The sequence below is a fragment of the Xiphophorus hellerii genome, chromosome 9 (assembly GCF_003331165.1).
Source record: "Xiphophorus hellerii strain 12219 chromosome 9, Xiphophorus_hellerii-4.1, whole genome shotgun sequence".
NCBI lineage: Eukaryota > Metazoa > Chordata > Actinopteri > Cyprinodontiformes > Poeciliidae > Xiphophorus > Xiphophorus hellerii.
The window spans coordinates 14,677,665-14,689,826 of record NC_045680.1 but is presented as its reverse complement, the minus strand read 5'-3'; the positions used below and the strand labels follow the sequence as shown (position 1 = coordinate 14,689,826).

At 36.1% G+C, this 12,162-nt stretch overlaps 1 protein-coding gene across 8 annotated transcripts in view; it reads right to left on the bottom strand.

The window, feature by feature from the left end:
- cacna1ea (calcium channel, voltage-dependent, R type, alpha 1E subunit a) overlaps positions 1 to 12,162 on the bottom strand; it is a 108,052-nt gene that overhangs the window by 46,502 nt on the left and 49,388 nt on the right. For all 8 annotated transcript variants that reach the window (XR_004340368.1, XR_004340367.1, XM_032571223.1 and 5 more), the window contains 2 exons: positions 11,802 to 11,907; positions 11,557 to 11,696 (listed from right to left, as the gene is read on the bottom strand). Coding sequence is in view for 6 of the 8 variants with exons in the window: in XM_032571223.1 (XP_032427114.1) it covers positions 11,557 to 11,696; positions 11,802 to 11,907 (246 nt within the window). In the remaining 2 variants the exon portion in view is untranslated. The remainder of the gene's footprint in view (positions 1 to 11,556; positions 11,697 to 11,801; positions 11,908 to 12,162) is intronic.

The following is a 12,162-nucleotide window of genomic DNA, read 5'->3' as shown; positions in this document are numbered from 1 at the left end:
ACTTTTACCATATTATGTTATTTAGAAGCATTTCTTCGGAAAAATTCAGAGTATCTCGGAACAACTGTGAGTGCAAAAAGAGCATGGAAAGAGGGCTGCTTCTTTATCAGGTCCCATGAGATGAACTGCATGTTGCACTACAACTTTAACTCAAAACATAATGCAAAACAAATAATAATTACTGGTGCAAAACAATGTTATATGACTTTGTACAAACTGGTTTCTCAGAAAAAATAAGTGATTTGGGTAAGAAAGTTAAAATTGTTTTCATTTTTTAGCAATAAACAAAAATGGGTGGGAAAATTAAATGTTATGCATATTGCATAACTGTTCTTCTCTGCTTTACTTTTATTTTGTGTACACCAGTGCACTAAAACCTAAACAATGCATGCCACAGAATCAGCTTCTTAAACGAAGCGTATTGGGAACAAGAACACTGAAAACTAAAATGGACACAATCAGAATAAGCTGGGCATTCATTTTGGATTACACTGCCGTACTGAATTTGTGTTGATGCTAACCTATTTTTGTTTGCTAAATGTACTTCTTCAGAGCAACTAAAGGACATTAATTATCAAAGTATAATATACCAGTAAATAAAATGACATAACATGTTAAAGAACTAGTGTCATGCTTTGTTGGGCTTTGTATTTATTCTGTTATCTAGTTAAGTTCATTTGTAGTTTTCTGATTTAGCTTGGTTAATTTGGCCATTTCTGTCTATGAGTTTCTCTTCTTAGTTTGGAATCAATCTCATGTTGACTTTTCTTCTGTTGATGTTTTGTTACTCTATTAGGCTCTCGACACACCAAACAGAACATTTATCCAATTCTAAGAACATCTGTCCAGCAGGACTTCTGCCTCTGTCTACAGTAGTTATTCTTTTTCTTCACAGTTAGTAAAGGCCAAGAAGAGACTCAGTTCATATTGTCATTTAGGCAGTAGATTCCATGTTTGTTGTTCTGTTGCAGGTTTAAATATTTTTAGAGAACATATTTATTGTTGAGTCAAGCAATAATAGTGCAAGCATACCAGTATATGTTGTGTGTGTGTGTGTTGCTGATTGTCTTGACAGAATAAGGAATTGTGTGGAGGAACCTCCTACAGCACTGCTCTGGTCGATTTAGTTAATATAAGCTTCTCTGCCTCCCACAGTGTACTCTGTCCTTTTTTAACTCCCCCTGATCCTTCATTTATTCTCTCCCGCTCTCCGTTTGTGCACACAAATCTACATTGATATTCAGCGTGCTGCATACAATCAAATCATGCAGTTCATTAAAACAACAGGCGTAGATTTGAACATGTTTTCCACAAACTGGTTACCAGCAGAGTGTCAGAGCCACCTGTTTGTGTTATGAGAACAGCTCTGATTTATCAAAACAATAAACAGTGATACTTCCATATGTAAACAACATATTTTTTTTATTATCCATACTTAGAATCAATAAATATCAAAATATGTGAAACTATTGGTGACTGCACTTATTGTGTGCTTTAGCAGAACAAATGCACAACGCAATGTAACCTGTGTACTGAGCTTGCTTTTGCACAATGGGTACATTATGGAGTTTTCTATGATCTGTTACCAGTAGCAGTCTTTTACTTCTTAAATCATCTTTATCATTTTCACAATAAATCCTGAAAAATATTGTCATAAAATTATTATTAAGTATGTTTTTTAATCTGCTTTCTAGTACAGAGCCTTGAAAAAGATGGAGCTGCAATGGCCCTGAGGTACAAAACATCAAAATCAGAAAAAAAATAACTTGCCAGATTAAACATGAAGGTCAACAATACTGGATTTATAAAAACCTGATAATAAACATTAAATCAGAAATCTCAAATCAACACAGATATAAAAATGGCTAATCCTAACAGGCTTACCATTGAAAGCAGAAAGCCTTAGTTATTTTACAAAAGTTACCTTGAAACATGACAATACTATAAAATCTGTTGTTTGCTTTAGGTTTTCCAACATTTTCTGCTTTTGACCTTGACTTTAAAGAGCAGAACACTGAAACTATTTCAAACTACCTGCAACCTTCAGAGCATCTCTCGCCAATGCTTCGACTCAACTACTTATTCATACAATACAGTCCCAGAAACACTCAAGCATCTTTTCCTTTAAGTACCATAGATCCAAAAAGGGACATGAGACTTAGGCTGTTATGGTAATTTTATCAGTCAAGAACCTTATTTGTTTCTTTAAAGTGACTTTTGCTGAATAGCTTAAATAATATAACTGCTGCCTCTTCCAAAAAAAATGCCACTATATGTAAACACAATAACTCTTTGGTATCACTCAGTGGAATAAAGGGTGGTTACAGCCCATCATGGGTCCATGCAGAGGCAAACAGACACAAGCAATGAAAAGATTTACAGCTCAGGATACTTTAGAGAGACCAGTGAACTTGACATATATGTTTTTAGAGAGAGAGGGAGCACACTCATGCATGTGGAAAACATGCAAACACAATGCACAAATAACCTCCTTTAGCTGCATGGCAACAGAGTTAGCTACACCAACATGGAGACCTTAACTGTAATCTAATTGACACAATTGCACATTTAGTCTTTGAGGTCACTCAATTTGAAATATGAAAATGATTCTGGATTCAATTAGAAGCTCCTTGCTGGAAATGAGCAAGTTCACATCAATACTGAAGAAGCCATTTTACAGAGAAAGGGTGGAATATGTTCAGACATGCATGTTAAGAGAGGTTTAAAGAAGGTATTAGGAAAATATTCTGTATTTTTAATTGAACAAGTTCTGAATATACATTTTTAAAACAATATTCTGCCATTTCTGTTGGCTCTAAGTCAACAATCTGTCATGAGTTTCTTCTGAAAGGCTCAAAATGCAGACTGGAGTTGGAAGCGTGGATGATGTTAAGTGTTTAATAACAAAAACGAAAAAAACAAAAACCTTTTTTTTTACAAAAAAAACACAGGGAGCAAAGGGAGCCAGAGCAGAACAAAAACAGGAATCCAGTAGCAAAAACAGAAGGGAATCAACAGGGAGATAACAGGATTAGATGAGAGAAACCAGCAAGGAGTGACTGAGAATGAGTTGAATATATACTGGGGAAGTTGATTACTGAACAAAGAACAGATGGATGATTAGAAACGGGTTGCAGGTGTGTGAGGAGAAAACAGAAGGCAGGATGAGGAGAGAGAAAGTGGAACAGGGAGTGAGGGGGTGTACACAGGGGACTAGGAAATAAATCTAACACTAAAGAGTTTCTAGACCTAAAAAAGCATAATTAAACTAGAGTTAAAAAAAAAAACTAAGCACAAGAAATAAACAAACTACAATCACTAAGGAAGGATTGAACTAAAGTAAAACACAAACAAGACTGATCTAACAAAGAAACTAAAAGAACCTCAAAAACAGTTCAGGCTCCTAACATAAACATAAACATATCTATGAGAAAAACTTGTTATGAAATATTGATGTAGCCATAAAACTGACCTAGTTATGGATGCATTCATTTTTAAATTTTACTTTTGATCAGCAATTTACTGTAAACATAATTTATTGCCTATATTAAGTCACTGACATTGCATCAGAAATTACAACGTCACACATTATATAACAGTTGCTGTAGGAACTTCAAGGTGTTCATCACTCATTTAAGGTGTGAAGAGTGTACAGACAACCTGCTTCGACTCCATCTCCATCTCTAAACTCTGTTATTTCATTGAGTCGCGGCTGAAACGCATCAACAATAAATTGGTTCTAGAGAATATTGTGTTGAATTTTGCTCATTACATGTTTCACCTCCGTCGATTCAGACTGAATACTAATAAACTTCAGGCATTAATTCAATTCCCACAAAGGCCCTGTTCATCTCAGACTGAATTTGCAGACAAATTGAAAAGTCATAATTGAGAAATATCCATCATCTTCCCTCAGAGCTGGTTATTTTTGCTAGTAAAAAGAATTTAATTTGACAAGAGTCCCAGCAAGCAGTAGGGCCACTTTGATCTCGGCATATCACCTCATCTTTCCTAATCAGCCTGCATAAAAGGCCCGCTAAACACTCTTTGTATCACAGGATGTCTTTTTACAATGGCTACAAGTGGGGAGAGACAGATGAGGGAGAAACGGAAGTTCAGGGACGCAGATGAGTGGATTTTCATCAGTATGATAATTTTTTGGATTTAAGATCACAGTTAAAATGCATCATTTAACCAGAAGATCTCAATCTGACTAATTACATTTGAACATGCTTTTTACTCATGGTGGTCATATAAACCCCTAAAATATAGTAGTACCCCTACAAAAGTACACTCTAAAAAATGCATTTTAGTTCAAGTTATGGACTTATTTACATTAATCTCACTTAATTCTTTTGGTTTAGTGATGACAACTTACTTTTTTGTGTTGAATTTACTTAAAAGTAAAATTTTTAACTTAAAAGAACTTTTTACTTTGACTTTACTTGAAACAATTAAGTTCAATGATGCATTTGTATCCTACGTCTGACGTCACATCGCAAGCTTCAGGCTGACTGAGCAAAAAAAAAAAAACCTTTAAAAGAAAGATCCTTTATTAGTTCACTTCTTTATTTGAAGTAAACTAAATGATTTGAGTAAAACTGACTTAAATTTGTCAAGTTAAATGAACTTAATAAATTAAGTTAGATAAACTTAATTGAATTACTTGTTACCAATTGAAGCAATTTAATTAAGTTGGTCCCCACTCTTTTCTTTTTTCAGTGTACTGCATGCTTAAGTGGAATGACACAAAGTTTCCAAATTAAAACGTAAATTAAAAATGAAAATTAAACATGTGCTGTACATATGTATGAAATCTCCCCGACCTAGCTCCGGATTGTTTATTGTAGTTCTCTCTAGACTTTAACTAGGCCACTTTAACATTAAAATGTTTTGATGTAAACAGTTCTGTTGTAGCTCAAGATGCACTTTTAGTCTTCCTCAAACCCTCAGAAGGGTTTTCTTCCAGGTTTGACTAATTTTTAGTTCATTCAACTTCTCATCAAGTCTGGCCAGCTTCCTTGTAGCTACTTAAGAAAAGAATCCACAAAGCATGAAACTTTCACAGCACAGCTGGATTTATACTCAGATTAGGTTACATGCTGATCTACTTACCTTTAAAGTCAGTCTGTTACACTAGATTGTATTTAGTGGTATCAGAGGGTATTTGTAAAAGATTTTAGAAAATATCTATAGTTTCTTTCCACTTCCATTATCCTAATTAATTACCCTGATGTTTATTTATTTTATTAATGTGGACATGTTGAAGAGAAATGTATAGTTTTGAAATGCATAGCCTACATTCAACTTTGCTTAGCTTGTGATAAAGAGATATGACAGAAAGCAACAGCCCTTGAACTATTCTTCTATTTGTTTGATTTAGATAAACACAGCACACAAGCTGCAGGTACATTTTCCCCTGGCAAATTATCAGAAAAAAAAACTAATCCTTCCTGATCCAAACTAATTGTAGAGACGCTAACCAGAGAAGCAGGAGAACTGGAGCCTGTGACAGCCTGACCTGAGGCTGGGTCCTCAGTCACCACAGCAGCAGCTCGAAGGGACATATCCACTCCTGCTGTGTCTGATCTCATCAATCCATCAGACAGCAGATGGGAAAAAAGACCGGAGAGGGTGCATCTGTCTGAAGGGGTGTGTGGGGGGGTGTGTAGGCGTGTGTGTGAGAGAGGCTGATTTGGTTACTACTAACAGGTGCATGAATGCCAAACAGACATAAGGTGTAGCTGGCTATAAGAGAGTGGTAGCACATTTGGTTTGTACACGTGACTCAGAAGAACACATATAAAACACCAAATACAGCATCTTCAAGTTCAATTTTTGGAGTCAGGTCCGACATATCAAAAGATGTTGTAATCACTCTGAAGAGAAAGGATGGAAAATAATGTAAATCACATCTCAAACTCAAGGTCCGTGGGCCAAATCCGGCCCCTGATAGCTTTTTATGTGGCCCTCTAGATTCTAGACTAAACAATAAGTGTGCATAAATAATTTATTAATTTTATCTGTGTCCTGCCAAATTATATCAATCAGTCCCTCCAGTTTGTTGAGAATTATAGTAGAAATTCACACAAAATCAACAAGTCCCCACACTTTTTTACGCTAATCCGTAATTGGGAATTTATTGCAGATTTTTGTCAAAAATTGTCAGAAACTTTCTTGGTTGTACTAAAGAGCCACTTCAACCTTAACTGGCATCAGATTGTAGTAAATTATCTATATAGCGAGTAACAGAAAAGTCGCAGTTACAGTGATAAATAGCAAATATTTTCAAATTAGAGCCACAAACACTTTGATTTTTATTGCAAAAAACCACAAAAAGAATCACGAAATCCTGCAGAGACTGAAAAGATGTTCAATATTGTTATTTAAGTTTAAGAATTCAATGAGATTTTAACAATTTGTGGACAGATTTTATCAATTCATTCTGGCACAACCAGCTGTAGGAGCAAAACAAAAATAAGTTTGACACCCCTGATGTAAAAGTTTAGACTGAGTTTAAAGTGGCAGCAAGAAAATATGCAGCCTTAAAAATATTTGATTGATATACTGTTATCTTTACCTTGATAGTGCAAAATCTCATAGTTTGCTACTATATTTGTGTTTTGCTGTGTAATTTGCCTAATTTTCCAATAACATATATTTCTCAGTTGCAGACTTTTCCTTGCTTTATGATCACAATATATTAGTGGGCTGAGGATCCTTTTGTTTAATGAAAACATAAAAAGACAATAAAGAACCACAGAAAGCAGGGAAAATATGGACAATTATAAGAAATAATTTGATTACTGCAAGAAACTCTGAAAGAAAACTATATTATGGCTCTGATATAATGTTATTATGTCCTGCTGACTAGTGCTGCAGATGCTGTGATTGATAAGAAGCTCCTTGTGTTGGCTTTGGCTTCCGGTCTGCAATGTCAAACTGAAAGTACAGAATAAAGCCTGATGACAGCAGCACTGAACTCATCACAAAGCAGAAGGAGTTTTGATTAATACAAAACATCTTAAAGGTCTTAAAGTAAAGCCTTCTTCTCTCTGTTACTTAATGGGACATAAATCCAAACTAACAATTTCAAAGAATAAACCCAACATGTGACTGGAGTGTTATTTTACTGTTTTAAATAAGTTTCTTTAAGTTATAAAGATCAATTTCTAAAACCCGGAGATCCTATTGACAGGGCAACATCTCTTCTTAAATGTAACATTCTTCTATGTCTTGTCTCTGCGCAAATAAATTTGAAATAAATAAAATGAAGAGATGAGAATATGTATAGTCTTGCACTCTACAAATCTTGTGTTTATCGAAGAGTGACAAGAAGAAAAGCGCTGAAATAAAGTCAAAATAATTCATATTGAGGAAGAAGCAAATATGTGGGAGAAGATGTTCTGGTTAGATGAGATCTTGTAGCTTATGTCAAATGTCACATGTATTGGATATCCAACACCATGTTATCCAATCAATCCCTATTCTGAATAACAGTAGTGGCAGCATCATGCTGTGGAGAGGCTTTTATTCTGCAGAGACAGGAAACAAAAGCTCTTATCTAAACCTAACTCATTCATTCTGAAACTAAAATTACAAATAATTAAGTCATCAAAGAAATAAAACATACAAGAAAATACTTCAGGTACAAGATGAGCCATGAATATAGCCATCATGTCTCCAACATGTCAAATAACATAAATAATGCTAACTACTATGAAGGATGTCTCGTTTTCCCTCATTAAAATGTTGTCAACAACCACAGCAAACAGCAGAAACTTGTTGATCTCATCAACTCCCTTTGCACCAAATCTTTGCCCGAGTGTCTGGCACTTTATGGTGACACAAAGCCTCAGTGGGCGTTGCCCCGCGTCTAATGTTGCCAGTCTAATGGAGGGCTTGCCAGCGAGTGAAACTGCCAGGGTGCCAATTAAGACATACGATTACGCACTGAGGCGTCCTTCTCATTTCCTCCTACTACATCCTTTCCTTATGTTTTTTTTCCCACAACAACTGCCGTCATACTTCACTGCTCTTGAGCCAGTTTCTCTCCTGCTCTGCTTCATCACCTGCTTGATTCTCTTTTCTGACTCTGCCTCACAGCTTGAATCTTTAGCAGGGGTAACAGGCCGGTGACCTGAGGAAACCCGTCATCCCTCTACGGTCCTCAACTACACAAAAACAGCCTTTGAGGAAGTGCCATCTGGTTTTTCACATCTCCCTCCCACTCACTCTCTCAGGCCATCTTGAAACACTGAGGAAGCTTGCTGAGGTAATCACGGCCTCCAGCGTTGACACAGTAAGCAAACGCTTCCCATAATTATACATGTTCGCTCATGATGTGGAGTGAGTTAGGGGTATTCACCGAGGAAAGGTTTGCAGGCTTTTGTAATGTGAGCTAACAGTTTAGTAAAGCCTCCACAGGCAAAGATTTCAACACAACTGTTAAATTAGGCTTCCCGCTTGTGTGAATAAAAAGCTTTAAAGGATTTCCAGATGAGCACCTGGAGCTTTGTTGTATTGCTTCAGATTTTAATAAACAGAAAGGCCAATGAATTTTAAAGTGGCAGTTCTGAGTGAGTTTTGTAATTATTTGCCACATGACAGAAGAAGGGAAAAAGCAAGTGAGGAGAGTAACCTGAATTCACCAGTATTAAGTTATTGCGAATTGTGGCTACACAAAAACACTGACACTTAACAGGTTACGTTTTTTATCTATAAAAATCCACAGAATGTCTCAATTTTTTATTTTGTAATTTTTATTGCTGTATTTATAATACTTTTTTTCTAGTGTCAAGGTGGCATGGTCTGGACAAGTGGATTTTTTCATAAAAACAAAAAAAGAAATTCGAGACAATTATACTTTCTCAAACAATCACAACTTGTGGAAATGTACAGCGGCTAATTAATCTAAGATCTTTTTGGATGGTTAGAGGCATTGGGAGGATCTACTTGTCTATGTGGAAAACAAACAAAAAGAGCAAAATTTAAACCCAGGAACTGCTTGCAGAAACAACTTTTTCCAATGTGAGACCTAATTCAGCTCACAGTAACTATTGTCTCATAGCTGCAATAATTGCCAAATGATCTCAGCAGAAATACACATTATGAACTTTTAAAAACGTTTCTCTAAAAATCTAAATCCGAAATTTTTTTTGTAAAATATGAATATTGGAAAACTGAATCTAGAATAATAAAAAAAAGAGATTTCAGCATTAGGAACAAGACTTTTTTTAAAAAACTTGATTGCATTGTTTTATAATCAAGATAAATAATACGCTAAAGTAAAGTTGTTCCACGATGAGAGCAGTTCATTTGATGTGTGGGAGGCTGGTCAAGGTTTCCCCATTACTAAGTGATCAACAGCTCCGATTATGTATCTAATGCTATCAACGCTTTTCATCTAATCTAACAAATCACTCTACTAAAATTACAAACCTTGAATGACGGCTCATATGTTTCCATGTGCGTCAATGTTGAATGAACTAAGCGTGGGAGAAAGAAAGAGATGGACCGTCTGCATTCATCTATCCTTACTGAGGCCAAAATGATAATTTAGAGAGCAATCTATCAGGAGCTCACTTCATCATGCTGAATATTAAGAAGAAACCTGGAAGGCTGTGTTATTCAGATCAAGCACGTCTACTGCCTAATTCAAAATTGGTTGTTAAAATTCAGATCATGAACAGATGAGAGTGGAACAGACACATTTGGGAGCTCATTGTTTTTGAAATCATGTCTTTCATTGCGACTTCAATTAACAATTAAAAAAAATTGGGGAAAGTGAAAAGTGACCACTGGATGATCTTTCAGGGAACCACAAAATACAACCCCATTCCCAGTCCTCAAATGAAAATAAATAAAGAATGATAAAGTTATTTCTCTTTCTCTTCCTGGTTCTCATTCAGGCAGGTGATATTAGAAATGCATTAGCATGCACCTGTATTTTAATAAGGCTGCTAATTTAGTCTGGGATTGACTGTCCTCATCAGCATGTGTGACATCAGCATCAGCTGATCTACAGGAACCCTGAGCCATCGTCCTCTCGTCGTTTTTCTAAACACCTAATATCCCTTCTCTACCCAGCAGTGAGCAGAGAATCATTAAGAAGGCCTCGCTCGACTCATCAATAATTAAAGAGCCAAAATCATGTAGAATTCACTAAGAACCCTTTCTGCCTCCTGTTGTACTTATGAGCCGTGAACTGATTAATATTTCATCTGTGCACATGTACAGCAGTGTGCACGTGAGAAACAGAGAGAGAAAGAGAGACATGTGTCAAGGTTAATTTGTTCTCTCATCAAGTGAGTCCTTTCGCAGTCAAACACATTTCCACTTTCTGCTCCACTGGTGACACACATAGCGCTCCTAACAAAGTAAGAGACGTAAAATGTTCTGTAAGAGAACAGCCTGTTAAAGGTAAGCACTTGTACCTGGACTGCTATAGTCTGCTAAGAGAGAATGAAACCATAACAAATTACAACTGTCTTTAAAAGGGTATTTTGCAGTTCTTACTAAAAATAAAATGAAATAAAACCTCGAGTTCTGCATAACTTAAACAGGACAGGGAGATTGGAACAAGAAACAGGCAATAGGGCAGAATAATCTAACAATGAACAAGGAAAACCCAGGAGCTTAAATACAGAGGCAGTGTGGAAATTGACAAACTAACTAATCAGAGGAAATGTGGTACAGCTGTGACAAAGAGACAGCGGGAACCTGAGGGAATAGATGAATTAACACAAAGAGAGTTCAAGTAAGACTCCAAGGTATACAGAACAAAAGGTCTGACAATAATCTAAGAGAATTAAGTTCAAATGTACAAGGAACAGATTAGAAGAACAGACTAACAAACTAAACGCAAATATGAACTAATATAGTAAAACATAGCGAACGTAAATGAACACTAAGAAAATTATCAAAACACCAAGACAAAAGAAAGCAAAAATCCAAATATCATGACAAACAGAGTCTGCTTCTCAGTTACACACAAATAAATATTCCTCATTGTGTTGTTTGTCTTTAATCATCTTACCTGCTATTGTTTTATGTCAGTATTGCTCCCGGTCATGGTGCTGCCACGCTGATAAAGTTTTTATGAAAGTTTACTTTGTTATGTCACAATCACCTTCTTTGTACTAGTAGCCTTGTGACAGTAAAGCACTCACTGCACTGCTTTTGGCCCTGATCTTAAGCTAAACAAACCTTCATCAAGTGAAGGTTGATGAAGGTAAATTCTGTCAGAATTTACTGACAGAATAAAATTTAATAAATTCAGCTCCGTGAGAGCATTGAAAAATTGGATGAATGCAACAAAGTTTGCTTAAAATATGACTGAAGTGAATTCAAATGTTTCAGATCAACAAATACCTGCAGGAAACCCATAAATATGTAAGCTGATGCTAAACCTTACAACAGGCAGTTAAATAAAAGTCAAAGAATGAGTTGTTCTATTCGTTCATAACATCTCTCAGAACAATTATTCAGTTCAGTTCAAAATGCTAATCCCATTTCATCGACCACACATTTGTACAAGCATGATAATGGACTCACCCGCTGAGGACTACAATAAAATCCATGACGTTCCAGCCGTTCCTGAGGTAGGACCCTTTATGAAACACAAAGCCCAGAGCGATGATCTTTATCCCAGCCTCAAAACAGAACATCCCTATGAAGTAAGGCTCTGTTTTCTCCTGTTGGTGTGAAACAAAGTCAGACAAGCATAAAGAACTCAAACGTAAAAGCAGCACGCTTGTGATTTCTGTCTGTGTTTTAGTTTTCATGTCTGAGTGTCTCACCAGTCTCTTGGACATGGGGGTTTTGTCCTCACCAGGGAGGTGCTGCTCCAGAGCCAAGACAATGCAGTTGGCAATGATGGTAGCGAGGATCATGTACTCGAAAGGAGTGAAACACTGAAGTTAAGGAGCTCAGCTTTGTGGATGATGACAAAATTCAATTATAGTAAAGTAACAACACAGACTGATAAAAACAATAGAAATAGAGGTGATTATTTTTTTAAGTTACCAATTCTTACCTAAAAGAGGAGGGGTTTTAAACTACAGTCCTACTGTAGAGAACCGATAATTTTCGACTTATCCCTGGACTAATTCAGCTGAATCTAACGGCTGAATTAACACCAATAAATTTCTGCAGACACAT